This window comes from Piliocolobus tephrosceles, chromosome 16 (genome assembly GCF_002776525.5).
Source record: "Piliocolobus tephrosceles isolate RC106 chromosome 16, ASM277652v3, whole genome shotgun sequence".
NCBI classification, from domain to species: Eukaryota; Metazoa; Chordata; class Mammalia; order Primates; family Cercopithecidae; genus Piliocolobus; species Piliocolobus tephrosceles.
This window is the reverse complement of record NC_045449.1, coordinates 50,889,329-50,909,687: the sequence shown is the minus strand read 5'-3', so window position 1 is coordinate 50,909,687 and position 20,359 is coordinate 50,889,329. Positions and strand designations below refer to the sequence as shown.

Here is a 20,359-nt window from a genome sequence, read left to right as displayed (position 1 = left end):
TTAGGAGGCCAAGGCCGGTGGATACCTGAGGTCAGGAGTTTGAGACCAGCCTGGCCAACATGGTGAAACCCCATCTCTACTAAAAAGACAAAACTTAGCCAGGCATGGTGTCAGGCGCCTGTAATCCCAGCTACTCGGAAGGCTAAGGCAGGAGAATCACTTGAACCTGGGAGGTAGAGGTTGCAGTGGGCCGAGGCTGTGCCACTGCACTCCAGCCTGGGCAACAGAGTGAGACTCAGTCTCAAAAAAAAAGGAAAAAAGAAGTAAAACAGTCTTACCTTTTCACCGTAATTGGGTTTCCATGATGTGCCTTCTTATTCCTGTTGGTATTGGAGGAACAGTGTCTCCTGTGATTCAGGAGGTCCCTCAGGAGGCTCCCCATCCTGAGGCATGGTTAGAGCCCATAGTGTGGAATGGCACAAATTGATGTCTGCTGTCGGATTCTTTCAGAACACGTATGACCGCTGCCCCATGGAGCTGGTCCGCTGCATCCGCCATATATTGTACAATGAGCAGAGATTGGTCCGAGAAGCCAACAATGTGAGTGTCCCATACGTGTGGGGAGGGCAGTCGGGAAGTCTCTTCTTACCCACCTCCCTCTGGACCCACCTTTGTCAAGGTGACTCAGGGTGCACTACTAGTGTCTCTTTAAAGAGAGCATCATCCTAACGGGCACAAAAGAAATAGGAGATGTGACTGAGTGCAGCCCAGCACTTTGGGAGGCTGAGGCAGGCAGATTGCCTGAGCCGAGGAGTTCGAGAGCACCCTGGGTAACATGGTGAAACCTTATCTCTAACAAAAATACAAAAAAAAAAAAATTAGCTGGGCACGGTGGCACATGCCTGTAGTCCTGACTGTTCGGAAAGCTGAAGTGGGAAGATCCCTTAAGCCCAGGAGGTAAAGGCTGCAGTGAGCCATGATCGTACCCCTGCACTCATGGGTGATGGAATGAGACCCTGTCTCAAAAAAAAGAGAAAAAGAAAAGAAATAGAAGATATGGTGTTGGATCTTAACTGATTTATAACCTTGATGAGATTGCAACCACAAAACAATATGAACAAGTGCAAAGTAATTCAACCTCAACTGACTAATTTTTTAGTAAAGGCATACTCATATTCAGGTGAGAATACTTAGGAAAGACTTTTCCCTAGCCCTGAATCAGGTGTGGAAGTTGTTGTCTGACCAGGTCACTTACAGGGCTGGGTCCACAGAGACCTTGTTTATGCCTCCCCCATCACTTCATCCTGGGGTCTCCAGGATGCCTGTGAGAGGTCTGGCCTCTTCCATAGTGGAAGCAAATGATTCCATCATGAGAATATCTTGAGTGAGGACACAGATGATGTGTGTTCACATGGCCCTGCTCCCCATGGCTTCCCTAATGCTTAATGCCGTCCTTGCATTGGGTCAGTGAGTGGAAGAGGAATCACTCCACCTCCTCATTAGTAGGAAAACCCACGTGACACTGGAACAGGTTATGTTCTAGTCTCTCCAAAGGTAATTCAATTGACCCCGTTTAGGATACTCTGGTGGAGGTCAGATCTGAAATGGAAGCTTCTCCCATGCTTTGTGATCTGAACCGTGATCTGTCCGCTCCCCTGTTTCTCACTTTTCCCACTCCACCCTGTGTCTCACAGATGACGTTTGCTATTCCTCCCGACTCAAAATTTACCTTTTGGGGTCTTAGCCCAGTTGCAGGAGCTGGCATAGGCTTTTCCTGGGGATTAAGGCCTCAGGCTTCCTCCCATTCCCACTACCTTGCACTGCCCCCTATCTGTTCCCAGGGTAGTTCTCCAGCTGGAAGCCTTGTTGACGCCATGTCCCAGAAACACCTCCAGATCAACCAGACGTTTGAGGAGCTGCGACTGGTCACGCAGGACACAGAGAATGAGCTGAAGAAGCTGCAGCAGACTCAGGAATACTTCATCATCCAGTACCAGGAGAGCCTGAGGATCCAAGGTGAGGTGCAGTGGAGGCACAGTGTGCATCCTGAGGGTGGGCGTGGGGACTGGAAAGCAGCTCCAGTGGGGTTGGGAGAAAGCCCATTTTCCATTCGGAGGCAGCAACCTTTCTCTGAGTATCAGGGATTTATTTGCATTGAAGACAGTACTGAGAGGATGAGATTTAGGAAGGGGAGATGGCAGGGCGCCTGCCCTTGAGTGCGTGTCTCGCTCAGGTCCCCATATCCAGGAAGCTTCTGAGCTGCCACGGAAGACATTTCCTCTTTTGAGAAGGAGCTCACAGTCTACATAAACACTAGCAGGCAATACTTTTTTATATAGTAGGCATATTGTAAGTGGAGCGTTACTGAAATGATAAATAGAAATTATATAATTACATGTTTAAAAAATTTTCTGGCGGGGCACAGTGGCTCACGCCTGTAATCCCAGCACTTTGGGAGGGTGAGGCGGGTGGATCACCTGAGGTCAGGAGTTCGAGACCAGCCTGGCCAACGTGGTGAAATTCCATCTCTACTAAAAATACAAAATTAGCTGGGCATGGTGGCACATGCATGTAATCCCAGCTACTTGGGAGGCTGAGGCACGAGAGTCTCTTGAACCCGGGAGGCAGAGGTTGCAGTGAGCGAAGATATCACCATTGCACTCCAGCCTGGGTAAAAAGAGCAGAACTGTGTCTCAAAAAAAAAAAAAAATTATAAGCTGGGAGTGGTTTTGCACACCTGCAATCCTGGTGCTTTGGGAGGCCAAGGCAGGAGGATCACTTGAGTCCAGTAGTTTCAGACTAGCTTAGGCAACATAGTAAGACCCTATCTCTAAGGAGGAAAAGAAACCTTTCTAAGCAGGGATGTGTAAGTACTAAGGACCTGTATTTGTAGTAACTGATTTCTAATGTTCTGTGCAGTTATTCACAAAGGTCTTCCTGGAACAGAGTACACTTAACGCCCCTTAGGTAGCCCTTATGGACAAAGCTCCCCTAGCCTGGTATAAATCCTTCTTAGTACTTAGAGCACAAAGAGCTTCAGTTTTTGGTGAGGCTGTGGAGCCCCACCAGCGCCCCCTCTTGACCCTGTAGCAATTTGGCAGTTTGAGCTTTAATAGTTTCCTCTCTATGCTTCCGTGCCCAGCTCAGTCTCAGAGAAGCTTTGGCTCAACCACCCAGCCCCTCCAAACACACACACACACAGCACACACACACAGCACACATACACACCACACACACACCACACACATCACACACACACACTCACGCACACAGCACACACCCCTACAGCACATCATATACAGCGCACACACCCCACACAGCACACACACAACACACACAGCACACACACACACAGCACACACACACACAGCACACTCACACCCCACAGACACACAGCGCACACACACTCACCACACACAGCACACACACACACACCACACACAGACACACAGCACACACACACACACACATATAGCACATGCTCCTGTAATTCCATGTATGTAGGTTCCATCTTATGTCTATAGTGATATTATTTATTTACTCTTTCTCTTCTCCACTGGAACATAAATCTTGAAGAAGGGACTATATCTTTTATCTCTGTACCCTGAGGCCAGCACAATGCCTGAAACATAACAGTTATTGAGTAAAGGTTGAAAGGATGATTCTAGCATGTCTTCCTTTTATCTGAACCCATCCTAGACTGGCCCTAGAAGAAGGGCAGCTGCTTCTGAGAATGGAAACAGAAGATTTGGGGCTGTTATTCCTACCCAAGTCCTTAGACTGTTGACAGTATTTCTGATCCTGTGCCTGACTTTTCTGTTTCCTGTGCGTGGTGGTGGATTAGGTTTGGATCCATCATTCAGTGTCTTCTCAGTCCCATTTGTCAAGTTCACTCAGCAGAAACACAGACTGTTGATCTGCTTTTGCCAGGGAAGGCTCAGCTACCTCCAGTGGAGTAGGGAAATTGCTTCCTGTCTCCCTGGCCTCCTTCCCAAAAGCTTCTGCAAATTTCCAGGAGAGACCTAAGTGGGTCCCTTGCATAGGAAGGCTGGGCCCAGGTGTTGGGATCACCACCACCCTCCCTGTGGCTGGGCAGGATTCCCAAGGTAGGCATAGAGATGCCTCGGATCTGTCCGTGCCTGGATGATCCTCTTCCTGCTCGATACCTGCAGTGAGATTGGAGCCATATTTCTGAGTTCTAGCTCTGGGCTGTTCTGGCTACATAGAGTTGCTTTTGTCTGTCCCAGCTTGTGCATCCCATGGGACAGGGCTGGGGTCAGGGTGACGTGACCCTCAGGGGCCAGCCAGGAACTCGACTGAGACATGCTGATGCGCGCATCTTCTGACTCAGCTCAAGCAAGGGATGCTGGGCTGTTGAGAAGGTGATGCAAAGGGATTAATAGTCCCAGCGTGGTGGAGAGGGGCTGTTGTTGGGAGGGTGGGGTGGGCCTGCTGGTGGTGGCTGTAACTGTGGACATGTCTAGATTCTTAGGCTGGGTTATTGATACACAGGTGCTCCTGTGTTCCATGTTCCCTGTGTCTTACCTATTTCATAGTAATTTTTAAAAGGTAGTGAGGCCTGACTTACTCCCTGTCCCACCATCAATGACTCCTCACAGATGGTGTGGAGAGAAGCTACCTCCCTCCGGCCTCCCTTTCCTGAGAGAACCTTGGTGGCTCTGCATCCCCAGTGGCCCTGGACATGCTCTCCTCTGCTGTCTGTCTGTCTGTCTCCCCTGGTTGGTCGGCTGGGCTCACAGTGAGCCAACCTGGACAAACATGCTGGGCCCCTTCCAGCCCCTCGAGAATCTCATCCTCCCCTGAGGGGGAACTACTGTGCTCAGGGATGAGACACAGCCGCCGGGGCCGGGGGCCCCTGAGGAGGCCTTGCTGCGGGAGGGATGGGGCCGAGCAACTGCTTGTCTTTGTCACCTCTTCTCTCTGTCCTGTTCCCCATTAACCAAGAAGGACGAACCTCACACAGAGCTCACCGATGCCAGGAAGCTTTCTGGCATCTTCCATGTCCTTATGTATTTAATCTTCAAGCGCCCCACTGAGGCAGGTGCCAAGAATCTCCTGTTTTACATGTGGGGAAGCCAAGGCACAGAAAGGAAGGCGATTTGCCCAGGTTCACCCACAGTCAAGGGCATGGGCACACTTGCACCCCAGACAGCCTAGACCCATTCCAGGCTGTGAGAAGAGGGCTGGCAGCTCTGTGGGGCAGGCGGGCAGGAGACAGGCAGGCCTCTTCTCCAGCTGCCCCAGCATCTGTGTGCCCCCAGAGGGGATGCTCAGAGTCAGGAGGCCGGCGAGCAGGGCCCAGAGGCACCTCCTGAGGTGCCCATTCATCTTGCCCCCCGTGTCTGTCAGGAACCCCGACTTGCCCTTCATGCAGTATCTGAGCCTGGGAGGGTCTTGCTCCAGAACGGGTGAGTGTGCTTCCCTGGGCCTACTGTTGGACACTGGGAGGCGACGGTCATGGTTTCCTATCCCTTCCTCTAGCTCAGTTTGGCCCACTGGCCCAGCTGAGCCCCCAGGAGCGTCTGAGCCGGGAGACGGCCCTCCAGCAGAAGCAGGTGTCTCTGGAGGCGTGGCTGCAGCGCGAGGCACAGACGCTGCAGCAGTACCGCGTGGTGAGTGGGGTCCTGGCCCTCTCCTGGGCGTGGGTGCCATGAAGTCAGTCTCTGGGGACCTGAGGGAGGACTGGGGCCCGGATGAGAGCAGAACCTGGGAGGGCAGGAGGCATATTTTTCTGGGAGCCATGCAAGGCAGAGCAGCTTGGGGAGAGGAAATGGCCCTGCTCTGCCATTTCCCAGCAAGGCCCTGCAGTGTTCTCTGGGAGCCCAGAAGGGGCTGCTCTCCTCTCTTCCCTCAGGAGCTGGCCGAGAAGCACCAGAAGACCCTGCAGCTGCTGCGGAAGCAACAGACCATCATCCTAGATGACGAGCTGATCCAGTGGAAGCGGCGGCAGCAGCTGGCCGGGAACGGCGGGCCCCCCGAGGGCAGCCTGGACGTGCTACAGTCCTGGTAATGGTGTGGGGCGGCCAGAGGGCAGGGCAGGAGGGGCTGGTGGGGACCCTGGCTGCTTCTGCCTCCTGTGCTGGCTCCTGCAGCAGGCCCCCTCCATCCTGGGACAGCTCTTGTTTCTCCAGGGGGCCTGGTTCCTGAATCAGACTTTGGTCCCCCATCCTGTGCACCTCCCCCAGGAAGGGGGCTGCTGTCCTGGGGGTGGGAGAGAGCTCGGGTGTGTGGGGTGATGCTCGGGCTGTTTGGGCCTAGTCAGGGTCGCCCCTCCTGTGTACGTTTCTAATTCTGGGAGGCAGGGAGCTCTGCTCTTCCCACGGGTGGGAGGTGTGGTGAAAGCACAGAGCCTTCCTGGGGGAGGGGGGCTGTATCTTGGGACCTGGCGTCTGTGCGGAGAAGCCATTGTCCTCCTGTTGGCCTTGGGGCTCCCGTGCAGGTGTGAGAAGTTGGCCGAGATCATCTGGCAGAACCGGCAGCAGATCCGCAGGGCTGAGCACCTCTGCCAGCAGCTGCCCATCCCTGGCCCAGTGGAGGAGATGCTGGCTGAGGTCAACGCCACCATCACGGACATCATCTCAGCCCTGGTGACCAGGTGACTGCTGCCTGTTGGCCATGCCCAGGAGCTTGGGGCAGCTCCAGACTGCGTGTGGGGGGCCGCAGGTGCCTTCCAGACCAGCAGATCCGCTTCGTGCCTCTCATCCCTCCCCACTCCGTCTCCAGTTGCTGTGGCTGCTGGGTGCCGCCCTTGCCCAGTTTCTCCTGTGGACACTGCAAGAGATGGCCTTGGGCCGCAGCCCATGCCGGCTGCTGTGTTATCTCACTCCCCTCTCCATCCTCTCCCTGGACTCTCACGGCTTCCCCGGGAACAGAGGCTGTGCCCGTGCTCTTCACCTCCTGAGCCCCACGGGAGGCAGCCCCACCCCCACCACAGGAGGACTGAGAGCCCTTTCCCCTGCGCCAACCCCTCATCGTACGTCTGTCCCTGTGTCCCCTGCAGCACATTCATCATCGAGAAGCAGCCTCCTCAGGTCCTGAAGACCCAGACCAAGTTTGCAGCCACCGTGCGCCTGCTGGTGGGCGGGAAGCTGAACGTGCACATGAACCCGCCCCAGGTGAAGGCCACCATCATCAGTGAGCAGCAGGCCAAGTCTCTGCTCAAGAACGAGAACACCCGCAAGTAATTGTGCAGCTTCTTCTCATTCCCTGCTACTTGTCTCGTGTCCTGGCAACAGTAAAAAAAAGAATTCTGCCTCCTGTGTCAGATCCCTGTTTGCCCTTCTGGCCTCTTCTGGGCATCAGCAAAGGAACATAAAGAAGTTCTTGGGTCTGGCGCGGTGGCTCACGCCTGTAATCCCAGCACTTTAGGAGGCTGAGGCAGACAGATCACCTGAGGTCAGGAGTTCAAGACCAGCATGACCAACATGGTGAAACCCCGTCTCTACTAAAAATACAAAAATTTAGCCAGGCGTGGTGGTGGGCGCCTGTAATCCCAGCTACTCGAGAGACTGAGGCAGGAGAATCCCTTGAACCTGGGAGGCAGAGATTGCAATGAGCCGAGATCACACCATTGCACTCCAGCCTGGGCAACGAGCAAAACTCCGTCTCAAAAAAAAAAAAAAAAAAAAAAAAGAAAAGAAAAGTTGTCCTAGGAACTGTTTTCTGTGAAGATAGTTTGATCTTGTTTCATTTTGTAGAGATATGTCCGAGAACCTTACATGTATATGTTATGTAGCTAACATTTCCTCTAAATGACGTACATTTTTAGCAAACTTCTCTATTTCCTGCTACCCCAAATTATATTATTTACTCTGCATGTCCTGAGACCCTGGCATGGGTTTGGAGCTGGTCTCTCTCTGATTTGCAGTGATTACAGTGGCGAGATCTTGAACAACTGCTGTGTCATGGAGTACCACCAAGCCACAGGCACTCTTAGTGCCCACTTCAGGAATATGGTGAGGGTGGAAGAAGGGGAAGAATGAATTTTTCCCTGTTCTTTGAGGAGAACAACTTTCATCTGATGTTTCATCTTGTATTTCTCCTTTGCAGTCCCTGAAACGAATTAAGAGGTCAGACCGTCGTGGGGCAGAGTCAGTGACGGAAGAAAAATTTACAATCCTGTTTGAATCCCAGTTCAGTGTTGGTGGAAATGAGCTGGTTTTTCAAGTCAAGGTAAAGCCTTCCCTAAGCTCTGTGTGTGCGTGTGTGTGTGTGTGTGCGTGCGTGTGTGTGGTGTACTTTATGTTACAAAATAATTTTTTTTGTCACATAGCATCTTCTTTTGGACTATTGGTAAACTGAAAACAGACTGACCTCACCCTGAGAACTGTATCACTTAGATTCTCTTAAGATATGAACAAAGCCTGAACACAGTGGCTCATGCCTATAATCCCAGCACTTTGGAAGGCTGAGGCAGGCAGGTCACTTGAGATCAGGAGTTCAAGACCAGTGTGGCTAACACAGTGAAACCCCATCTCTACTAAAAAGTACAAAAATTAGCCAGGCTTGATGGCACATGCCTGTAATCCCAGCTACTCAGGAGAATCACTTGAACCTGGGAGGCTGAGGTTGCAATGAACCGAGATTGTGCCACTGCACTCCAGCCTGGGCAAAAGAGTGAGACCCTGTCTTTAAAAAAAAAAAGACATGAACAAACAAGGCCCAGTGCAGTGGCTCACATCTGTAATCCTAACACTTTGGGAGGCCAAGGCAGGAGGTTTGCTTGAGTTCAGGAATTCCAGACCAGCCTGGGCAACATAGTGAGACCCCATCTCGACAAAAATAAATAAATAAATAAATAAAAATAAAAAATAAAAGAATAAGCCAGGTGTGGTGGCTCAAACCCGTAATCCCAGCACTTTGGGAGGCTGAGGTGGGTGGATCACGAGGTCAGGGGTTTGAGACCACCCTGGCCAACATGGTGAAACCCCGTCTCTACAAAAAATACAAAAATAGCTGGATGTGGTGGTGTGTGCCTGTAATCCTAGCTACTCGGGAGGCTGAGGCAGGAGAATCACTTGAACCTGGGAAGCGGAGGTTGCAGTGAGCCTAGACTGTGCCATTGCACTCCAACCTGGGTGACAGAGCAAGACGCTGTCTCAAAAAATAAAAATAAAAAATAAAACATGAACAAACAATAATAAACTGAACTAGCTGGAGAGATAGACTACAAAATGGATTATGAGAAGCATTACTCAGGATGAATTTGAGTAAAGGTTGTGGTAAGTTTTAAATTTGTTATTTGTATTTTTTCCCAGAAATGTCTCCAATAGTCTCTTTTCTCTCTCCTGTTCTCCATGTAACTTTGAGAAACTTTATCCTTCAGAAATATCTAAGCAACATTGCTTGTAAAATATTTAAAATTTCTAAGATTGTGCCAGTGTGAAAAGTCATATTATTCCTGGGGCCATTTAGATTCTGTGTGTGAGAGAAACATTAACTGAAACTTGGAAAATAAAAGTGTTGTGATAATAAGAAAAAAAAAAGCAGGGAAGGAGAAGAACTTGAGGCTTGTGGGCGCTCAGCCTTCTCTTGTGTCTTTTCAGACCCTGTCCCTGCCAGTGGTGGTGATCGTTCATGGCAGCCAGGACAACAATGCGACAGCCACCGTTCTCTGGGACAATGCTTTTGCAGAGCCTGTGAGTGGATTCCTCGGGCATGTGGGTCCCCAAATCAATGCCAATGTCATGAATCTCATTCATGTATTATCCCTTTAAAAAGCATAGGAAAAGGCCGGGCACAGTGACTCACACCTGCAATCCCAGCATTTTGGGAGGCCAAGGCGGGTGGATCACTTGAGATCAGGAGTTCGAGACCAGCCTGGCCGACATGGCAAAACTGTGTTTCTATTAAAAAATACCAAAAAATTAGCTGGGCGTCGTGGCACATGCCTGTAATCCCAGCTGCTTGGGAGGCTGAGGCACAAGAATCACTTGAACCCGACCAGCAGAGATTTCAGTGAACCAAGATCACACCACTGCACTCCAGCCTGGGTGATAGAGCAAGACTCCATCTCAATTAAACAACCAAAAAAAAAAAAAAAAAAGGAAAAAAAAGGTTCTTTTTTTTTTTTTTTTTTTTTTGAGACGGAGTCTCGCTCTGTCGCCTGCGCTGGAGTGCAGTGGCCGGATCTCAGCTCACTGCAAGCTCCGCCTCCCGGGTTTACACCATTCTCCTGCCTCAGCCTCCCGAGTAGCTGGGACTACAGGTGCCCGCCACCTCGCCCAGCTAGTTTTTGTATTTTTTAGTAGAGACGGGGTTTCACCGTGTTAGCCAGGATGGTCTCGATCTCCTGACCTCGTGATCCGCCCGTCTCGGCCTCCCAAAGTGCTGGGATTACAGGCTTGAGCCACCGCGCCCGGCCAAAGATGCTATTTTCTTTAGTGGGAGGCAGAATAGAAAGAATGTGGAAAGTGGAAAGAACATGGGCTTGACGTCGGGCCAGGGTTTGAACACCGTCTCCTCACTCCATGAACACACGGGCAGTTCACTTTACCTCTCTGAGCCTGAGCTTTCAGCAGGTGTCTGCAGCACAGGGATACTCTTGCTCCACAGCATTGTTAGGAAGATTAAATTAGATAACATAGAAAATGCTTGCCACACAGTCAGTACCCATTCAATATTATTTTGAATCCTTGGGTGAAACTATGAATGGGATTTGGGACTCCCAGGTTCACTCTAGAGGTTAGATCTCTCGAGAGGCTTACTTTAGCATAGAAGTTGCCTCATATCCTCTTCCTTTCGATAAATGAAGATGCTATTAAATGTCTTTTCCAAATTTTAGTTTCTGTGATTCATTCCAGGTCTCATGAAGAATGAGATGCTTTGTATCAAGGAAGATGTAATTTGGTGGATTTATGCCCCCAAACGTTATCTGAATCCCGCTAGCCTACTGCTTGATGAGCATTTTAAAGATCTCATAGGCTGGGTGCAGTGGCTCACGCCTGTAATCCTAGCACTCCAGGAGGCCAAGGCGGGCAGATCCCTTGAGCTCCAGACTAGCCTAGGCAACATGGCAAAATCCGGTCTCTACAAAAAATACCAAAAAATTACCCGGGCGTGGTACACCAGCCTGTAGTCCCAGCTACTTGGGGGGCTGAGGCCAGGAGGATCGCTTGAGCCCACGAGGTCTAGGCTGCAGTGAGCGAAGATTGCGCCACTGTACTCCAGCCTGGGTGACAAAGCGACACCCTGTCTCAAATAAAAAAAAATTTTTTAGTAGACAAAGGTCATTTGTTACATGTTTCCAGTAGAGATTAGCCCGTAAAAGCATGATAAAAGGGTTATCATTTGGGACATAAGAGTATGTCCTTCTCTAAGTATATCCAACAAACCTTGATTATATTTTGTTTTGTGGCTGTTAGAATATAGGATTTGACTGTTAGTTCAGCAGCTCGTTTACAAAACAGCATGGATAGCATGGGGTACCTTCCAGTTGTGTGTAAAGAAGGTGAAACGGAACCTTCTGGCTCATGTGGAGAGGCTTAACGTTTCCAACAGTCCTCTTTAGAGAAAAAGTATTTTACTGCAAAGGTGAGATTTTTAAAAAGAGATTCTACCATGCTTCACTTACAAACTCTGAATTAGAAGCTCCTGTTTGAAACTATCTGTCTGCCTCTTGTCCTTATAAGCCTACTGGATAAGATTGTTACATCTCTCATTTCCTTCCCTGCCTGTCCACAGATCTCACTCTTTGTGTACCTTTGGTATCTCCTGCACCATGTAATTACTGAAGTATCCTGTCTAAATAAATAAGCATTTTTAACATTCTCAGCTATGTTAATGACTACTTAACATCTTATGCTATTTTTTTTTTTTTAATTTTTTGAGACAGAGTCTTGCTCTGTCACCCAGGCTGGAGTACAGTGGCATTATCTCAGCTCACTGCAGCTTCTGCCTTCTGGGTTCAAGCGATTCTCCTGCCTCAGCCTCCTGAGAAGCTGGGATTACAGGTGCCTGCCACCACGCCCAGTTAGTTTTATGCTTTCAGTAGATCCCAGGTCTCACCATGTTGGCCAGGCTGGTCTCGAATTCTTGACCTCAAGTAATCCACCCACCTCAGCCTTTCAAAGTGCCGGGATTACAGGTGTGAGCCACTGCACCCAGCTGACCTTATGTTATGTTAAAATAAAGACTTGCAGCTGGGCATGGTGGCTTACACCTGTAATCCCAGCACTTTGGGAGGCCAAGGCGGGTGGATCATTTGAGGTCAGGAATTCGAGACCAGCTTGGCCAACATGGTGAGACTCTCATCTCTACTAAAAATACAAAAATTAGCTGGGCATGGTGATGCGTGCCTGTAATCTCACCTACTTGGGAGGCTGAGGCAGGAGAATCGCTTGAACCTGGGAGGCAGAGGTTGTAGTGACCTGAGATGGTGCCACTACACTCCAGCCTGGGCAACACAGTGAGACTCCATCTCAAAAAACTGAAAAATAAAAAATAAAGACTTGTGGCCAGGCACAGTGGTTTCCCTGCAATCCCAGCAGTTTGGGAGACCAAGGCAAGTGGATCTCTTGAACCCAGGAATTTGAGGCCAGCCTTGTCAACATGGCAAAACCCTGTCTCTACAAAACACACAAAAATTAGCCAGGCATGGTGGTACACGCCTGTAGTCCCAGCTGTTGGGGAGGCTGAAGTAGGAAAATTGCTTGAGCCGAGGAGGCAGAGGTTGCAATGAGCCAAGCATTGGGCCACTGCACTCCAGCCTGGATGACCGAGCGAGATCTTACCTAAAAAATAAAATAAAATACTTGTGGAAATTGATTCCTCAGATGTATTTGCCTATGTGTCCTATGGGTCAAATAACATAAGAACATTGCAGCATTGTTAGTTAATAGCTAAAGATGAGGCTGTAACACTGATGCCCATCTATGGGGGTCTGGTGAAATTTCTTTATGTGCTGATGTGAGGTCTCCCAGATAGAGGATTAAGTGAAAAGAGGAAAATGCAGAACATGTGGATTTTGTGCTACCATTTATGAAGAAAAGGAAAAAGTATATGTCATTGCTGGCATGCATAGAATATCTTTGGTGGGATACACAAGAAACTGTTAGGTGCCTTTAAAGAAAAGAACTGGGTTGCTGGGAGACAGGGATAGGGAGTGACTTCACTGTATAGCCATCTATGCTTTTTGAATTTTAAATCATGTGAAAATGACCTATTGAAAAAAAGGTGTATAACAAAATAAAATGGAGTACTATGGTTGAACGGGTTGAAAAGCAGCTTATTAAAAGTTAATGTTCTAACCTATTTCTCAATAAATCCATCCAACTCAAAATTTCCACTCTTCCGTACCAAGTTGTTTTACTTTGAGCTAGAGTTCTTGGCAGAAGGAGTTGAGGACAAGGATTCCACATGTGTACACACATACGCACATACTCTCTCTGTTTGTACCTGGAGAACCAGTCTTTCAGATTTCTAAATTCCCAAGGTGTTTACAATCTAAGAGCCGGACCTTGGTTATGTTTTGATTGTGGCTGTTAAAGGATTTGACTGTTAGTTCAGCAGCTCATTTACAAAACAACATGGATAGCGTGGGTTACCTTCTAGTTGTGTGTAAAGAAGGTGAAACGGAACCTTCTGAATTTCACAGAACTATGTACCCCGGCAGAGTCCGAATTTATCCTCAGGACCTGCAAGACAAATGTTTGTAACCACTCCCAGCCATCAGTGTTTTTCTTTTGTGGCTTGAGGGAATAAATCATGCAACTGTTTTCTCATCAGATTCTGGCCTCTTTCCCTCTCAGGGCAGGGTGCCATTTGCTGTGCCTGACAAAGTGCTGTGGCCACAGCTGTGTGAGGCGCTCAACATGAAATTCAAGGCCGAAGTGCAGAGCAACCGGGGCCTGACCAAGGAGAACCTTGTGTTCCTGGCGCAGAAACTGTTCAACAACAGCAGCAGCCACCTGGAGGACTACAGCGGCCTGTCTGTGTCCTGGTCCCAGTTCAACAGGGTAGGGGCCCGGCCACCAGCAGCTGTGAGATCTGTCCCTCCCAACTAGACATTCTCAGGAGTCTCCCTGCCCTGGGCCCTTATTCTTCATGTCTGTAATAAAATGTACCAAAAGTAATAGAAGCTTCTGACTAGATGGACAACTTGAGAGTTACCCAGGTCACGTGTAGAAAACGTCTACAGTTAATGCATTTTCTTCCTTTGTAAAGGAAATAGAGCAAAGCAGATGTTAACATAGCTCATGAGAAGCAAAGCTTTTGAGGGGATGCGAACTCCGGGCCTCTCTCCCCTTCACTGTCTTGTGTTCCCCATGTATAATGCCCGCTCAGGCTCCTATGGGACCCTCAACCCACGCAAAGGGATGCTGATGAAAGAAACTTCTCCTCTAGCATCTGCTAATTCAGGTGTCACTTTGATTTTATTTTTATTTATTTATTTATTTTTGAGACAGAGTTTCACTCTTGTTGCCCAGGCTGGACTGCAATGGCACAATCTTGGCTCACCACAGCCTCCACCTCCTGGGTTCAAGTGATTCTCCTGCCTCAGCCTCCCAAGTAGCTGGGATTACAGGCATGCGCCACCACACACGGCTAATTTTGTATTTTTAGTAGAGACAGGGTTTCTCCATGTTGGTCAGGCTGGTCTCGAACTCCCGACCTCAAGTGATCTGCCTGCCTCGGCCTCCCAAAGTGCTGGGGATTACAGGCATGAGCCACTGTGTCCACCCTATTTATTTTTATTTATTTATTTATTTTTGAGATGGTGTCTTGCTCTGTCACAAGGAGTGCAGTGGTGCGGTCTCGGCTCACTGCAACCTCCGTCTCCCAGATTCAAGCAATTCTGCCTCAGCCTCCTGAGTAGCTGGGATTACAGGCACCTGCCACAATGTCCAGCTAATTTTTGTGTTTTTAGTAGAGACAGGGTTTCACCATGTTGACCAGGCTGGTCTCAAACTCCTGACCTCAAGTGATCTGCCTACCTCGGTCTCCCAAAGTGCTGGGATTACATGCATGAGCCACCACGCGCAGCATCACTTTGATTTTAATTTAACTTTTGTTTCTTTTCCTGCCCCCCCCCAATATATTTTAAATGTCCTTAATTTGGAGCCTAACAGTGTGCATTTCTCAGAAGCTCCCAGGTGACACTGATGCTGCTGGTCACAGACCACACATCAAAACTAGCAAGGGACGGGTCAGCCCAGCCCCAGGTGAAAGTATCTGTAGCAGGACCCCACTGGGTGCTGGTAACTGCAGTGTGGTATTTTCCCCTTCTTGCCTCTTTTCTTCTCCATGGGACCATTAGGTAAAACTCAGGTAGGTGGGGATATTTGTACACCTCTGACAAGGGTAGATGTTTAATTTTTCCAATTAAATATGTGTATAATATTCCAAGTGTTACTCTTGTTTTCTTGTGTTCACTGTTGTATCTCCAACCAGGAGAATTTACCAGGACGAAATTACACTTTCTGGCAGTGGTTTGACGGTGTGATGGAAGTGTTAAAAAAACATCTCAAGCCTCATTGGAATGATGGGTGAGAATCATTATTCTTAAGGCATCAACAGAGTCTGAAGGTCTTCTTTCTGGCATCATAAGTCACACTCTGCTTCTGTCCTTTGTCCTTGGTGATCCAGGGCCATTTTGGGGTTTGTAAACAAGCAACAGGCCCATGACCTACTCATTAACAAGCCAGATGGGACCTTCCTGCTGAGATTCAGTGACTCAGAAATTGGCGGCATCACCATTGCTTGGAAGTTTGATTCTCGTGAGTGCCCCTCCCTTATGTCCAAAGTTTGCTGCTTTTGTTACAAAATTATTTTAACAAATAATTTAGTGGGTACTTACTATTTTTTGGGGTCAGTACTAATTAGGGGAAACACAAATGTATAGCCATGACATACTTTTAATAAGGCAGCCTATGAAAAATACTAATATGGGAAAAACAATTACTAATTTGGTTATACATGAAAGTTAAACCGTGACATGGCTACCTGTGATACAAGAGTCTGTGCAGAATCTCAGTTGCTTCCCTCTTAAAATGTTTGCCTTATTGTATTACTCTGCATAAAGCTTATTTCAGTGAAGAATTACTTTGATGATTTGGAGTTCTTACAGTAGTAAAAATATTCCTTTTAACATACGGATATTGCCATCAATCATTCTACCCAAGATGTTAGTTCTTTTCTTTTTTTGAAACAGGGTCTCTCTTTTGCCTGGGCAGGAGTGCAGCGGCACAAACATGGCTCACTGCAGCCTCGACCTCCCGGCCTCAAGCAGTCCTCCTGCCTTAGCCTCCTGATTAGCTGGGACCACAGACACGCACCACTACACCCATCTAATTTTTAAATTGTTTGTATGTTGCCCAGGGTGGTCTCAAACTCCTGGGCTCAAACAATCCTCTGTTTCGGCCTCCCAAACTATTGGGATTACAGGCGTGAGCCACTGCACCAGGCCATCAGGAATGTTAGTTCTCACCTCTGACCCTCACAATAAGGGTAGCTTGCTAGTTCGTTTTCTGTGAATTAAAGTTTTTAATAACTTTTGGCTGGGTACAGTGGCTCATGCCTGTAATCCCAGCACTTTGGGAGCCTCAGGCGGGAGGATCTCTTGAGGCCACGAGTTTAAGACCAGCCTGGACAACATAGCAAGCCCCTGTCTCTAAGTAAATAAATAAATAAGTTAATTAGCTGGGCATGGTAGTACTCATGGTGTGCGCCTGTAGTCCCAACTACTCTGGAGGGTGAGGCGAGATGATCACTTGACCCCAGGAGTTCAAGGTTACAGTGAGTCATGATCACATTACTGTACTCCAGCCTGGGCAACAGAGTAAGACCCTGTCTCTTAAACAAACAGAAAGGCTGGGCATGGTGGCTCACGCCTGTAATCCCAGCACTTTGGGAGGCCAGGGCGGGTGGATCATGAGGTCAGGAGATTGAGACCATTCTGGCTAACACGGTGAAACCCTGTCTCTACTAAAAATACAAAAAAATTAGCCGGGTGTGGTGGTGGGCACCTGTAGTCCCAGCTACTTGGGAAGCTGAGGCAGGAGAATGGCATGAACCCAGAAGGCAGAGCTTGCAGTGAGCAGAGATGGCGCCACTGCACTCCAGCCTGGGCAACAGAGCAAGACTAAATCTCAAAAAAAAAAAAAAAATTCACTTTTAATAGCTCTTACGCTTTCTCTGGTTGTAGGCATGCTTCCTAGCTCTTATATATCTTTGTATGGGGAATCAGAGATCGGGGGTCAGTAAGAACTATTTCTTCTACTGAGGACCAGAATACTGTTTGAACTTGAAACGTCTGAGATCATTGGATCTCTTGGGAAGTAATTGGTATATTACCTGCTTATCTACCCATGGCTTTTATTTTTATTTTATTTTTTTTTATTTTTTGAGATGGAGTCTCTGTCACCCAGGCTGGAGTGCAGTGTCATGATCTCAGCTCACTGCAACCTCCACCTCCCAGCTTCAAGCCATCCTCCCGCCTCAGCATAGTACCTGGGACTACAGATGAGCACCACCACAATTGGCTGATTTTTGTATTTTTAGTAGAGACGGGGTTTCATCATGTTGGCCAGGCTGGTCTCAAACTCCTGACCTCAGGTGATCCACCTGTCTAGGCCTCCAAAAGTGGGGGATTACAGGTATGAGCTCCATGCCTGGCCCCTACCCGTGGCTTTTTTTTTTTTTTTTTTGAGACGGAGTCTCGCTCTGTCGCCCAGGCTGGAGTGCAGTGGCGCGATCTCGGCTCACTGCAAGCCCCGCCTCCCGGGTTCACGCCATTCTCCTGCCTTAGCCTCCCGAGTAGCTGGGACCACAGGCGCCAGCCACCGCGCCCGGCTAATTTTTTTTTGTATTTTTAGTAGAGACGGGGTTTCACCGTGGTCTCGATCTCCTGACCTTGTGATCTGCCCACCTCGGCCTCCCAAAGTGCTGGGATTACAGGCGTGAGCCACCGCGCCCGACTACCCGTGGCTTTTAAAACTATTTCAGGCTGGGCCAACATAGTGAAACCCCATCTCTACTAAAAATACAAAATTAGCTGGGTGTGGTGGCACGTGCCTATAATCCCAACTACTTGGGAGGCTGAGGCAGGAGAATCGCTTGAACCAGGGAGTTGGAGGTTGCAGTGAACCAAGATCGCACTACTGCTAACAGAGTGAGACTCCGTCTCAAAATAAGTAAATACGTAAATAAATAAAAATATTTCATCTGTAACCCATGGTTATTTTTCAGTGGAGATTTCTATTGGAGCCATTATAACGGCAAACTTGAATTTATAGTATGTTTGGGTTTTAAGATTTCCTATTCAGAAATCATGTTTAGAATGTGATTGTTCTGTTTATTGATCTAGAGGAAAGAATGTTTTGGAATCTGATGCCTTTTACCACCAGAGACTTCTCCATTCGGTCCCTAGCCGACCGCTTGGGAGACTTGAATTACCTTATCTATGTGTTTCCTGATCGGCCGAAAGATGAAGTATACTCCAAATACTACACACCAGTTCCCTGCGAGTCTGCTACTGGTAACAGTGTTCGCATTCTGATTTGATTTTGTGTGTGTGTGTGTGCGTGCGTGCGTGTGTTATCTCTCTTGCATGAAAAACCACACGATTACCATTCAGTGAGAGCAGTTTGAGCATTTTCCAGGGCAGATGTAAACCCTAGGCTGGATTCTTCAGTTGTACAAAAAACACATCTGCCACTAATCCCAAATATCAAATTGAAGAAAACATTCTTTTTTTTTTTTTTTTTTTTTGAGGCGGAGTCTCGCTCTGTCTCCCGGACTGGAGTGCAGTGGCCGGATCTCAGCTCACTGCAAGCTCCGCCTCCCGGTTTTACGCCATTCTCCTGCCTCAGCCTCCCGAGTAGCTGGGACTACAGGCGCCCGCCACCTCGCCCGGCTAGTTTTTGTATTTTTAGTAGAGACGGGGTTTCACCGTGTTAGCCAGGATGGTCTCGATCTCCTGACCTCGTGATCCGCCCGTCTCGGCCTCCCAAAGTGCTGGGAACATTCTTTTTAATACAAGCTTAGATCAAACAAAATTAGGTAAAATTTTGTTTTTCATGACAGAGATAGTTTTATTGCTTTCTGAGTTTAGAAGTATTACATATTTATTATAAAATTTTCAGAAGACGCATAAAGGCATGAAAAAGAAAACAGGCCGGGTACGGTGGGTCACGCCTGTAATCCCAGCACTTTGGGAGGCCAAGGCAGGCGGATCATTTGAGGTCAGGAGTTCTAGACCAGCCTGGCCAACATGGTGAAACCCCATCTCTACAAAAAATACAAAAATTAGCTGTGGTGGCGGGCACCTGTAATCGCAGCTACTCAGGAGGCTGAGGCATGAGAATCACTTGAACCCGGGAGGTGGAGATTGCAGTGAGCTGAGACTGTGCCACTGCACTCCAGCCTGGGCAATAGAGTGAGACTCAGGATCAAAAAAAAAAAAAGAAAGAAAGTCAGGCGTGGTGGTTCACTCCTATAATCCCAGCACTTGGGAGGCTGAACCCAGGAGGTGGAGGTTGCAGTGAGCTGAGATCGTGCTTTTGCACTCCAGCCTAGGCAACAAGAGTGAAACTCCGTCTCAAAAACAAAAACAAAAAAAGGATACCACACAACATCTCTCATCTAGAGATTAACCTCTATGGATGATTTAGTGACTATTTTTGCACTCTCTAAACAGATATGTATTATACATTGCATCACCTGATGTTTGAACTTCCTGTTTGGGGGTTAAATCTAGCAGCAGAATGAAGACCATAAACAAGGAAACATATATTCAGGCCAGGCCCAGTGGCTCATGCCTGTAATCCCAGCCTTTTGGGAGGCTGAGGCGGGTAGATCACCCAAGGTCAGGAGTTTGAAACCAGCCTGGCCAATGTGATGAAACCCCATCTCTACTAAAAATACAAAAAGTAGCTTGGTGTGGTGGCGGGCGCCTGTAATTCCAACTACTTGGGAGGCTGAGGCAGGAGAATCGCTTGAACCAGGGAGGGGGAGGTTGCAGTGAGCCGAGATTGTGCCACTGCACTCCAGCTTGGGCGACAGAGTGAGACTCCGTCTCAAAAACAAACAAACAAAACACAAATGTATTCATTTGGTGATGGGTGCTCTGAAGACAAAGCAAGGTAGAGGGATAGAGAAGTGGCAGGGAGGAGAATGGAGGTGTTATTTTACTAGAGTGGTCAAAGGGGGTTTCTCTGAGGACATGTTTTTCTTGTTTTTGTTTTTGTTTTTGAGACAGGGTCTCACTTTGTTGCCCAGGCTGGAGTACATTGCTCACTGCAGTCTCCAACTGCTAGGCTCAAGGGATCCTCCCACCTGAGCCTCCCACGTAGTTGGGACTACAGGCATGCACCACCAATTCTGGTTATGTATTTTATTTTTGTAGATCTGGGGTCTTGCTAGGTTTCCCAGACTGGTCTCAAATTCCTGGGCTCAAGCA

At 48.4% G+C, this 20,359-nt stretch overlaps 1 protein-coding gene across 3 annotated transcripts in view; it reads left to right on the top strand.

The window, feature by feature from the left end:
• The window catches only part of STAT5B (signal transducer and activator of transcription 5B), a 79,424-nt gene that overhangs the window by 52,612 nt on the left and 6,453 nt on the right, over positions 1-20,359 (top strand). For 2 of the 3 annotated variants that reach the window (XM_023204088.2, XM_023204090.2), the window contains 13 exons: positions 451-540; positions 1,782-1,956; positions 5,443-5,573; positions 5,816-5,967; positions 6,401-6,556; positions 6,962-7,141; positions 7,829-7,916; positions 8,011-8,133; positions 9,507-9,599; positions 13,710-13,916; positions 15,352-15,446; positions 15,547-15,677; positions 18,266-18,436. In XM_023204088.2, coding sequence (XP_023059856.1) covers positions 451-540; positions 1,782-1,956; positions 5,443-5,573; positions 5,816-5,967; positions 6,401-6,556; positions 6,962-7,141; positions 7,829-7,916; positions 8,011-8,133; positions 9,507-9,599; positions 13,710-13,916; positions 15,352-15,446; positions 15,547-15,677; positions 18,266-18,436 — 1,792 coding nt within the window. The remainder of the gene's footprint in view (positions 1-450; positions 541-1,781; positions 1,957-5,442; positions 5,574-5,815; positions 5,968-6,400; positions 6,557-6,961; positions 7,142-7,828; positions 7,917-8,010; positions 8,134-9,506; positions 9,600-13,709; positions 13,917-15,351; positions 15,447-15,546; positions 15,678-18,265; positions 18,437-20,359) is intronic. The other variant, XM_023204089.2, reaches the window with a different exon arrangement.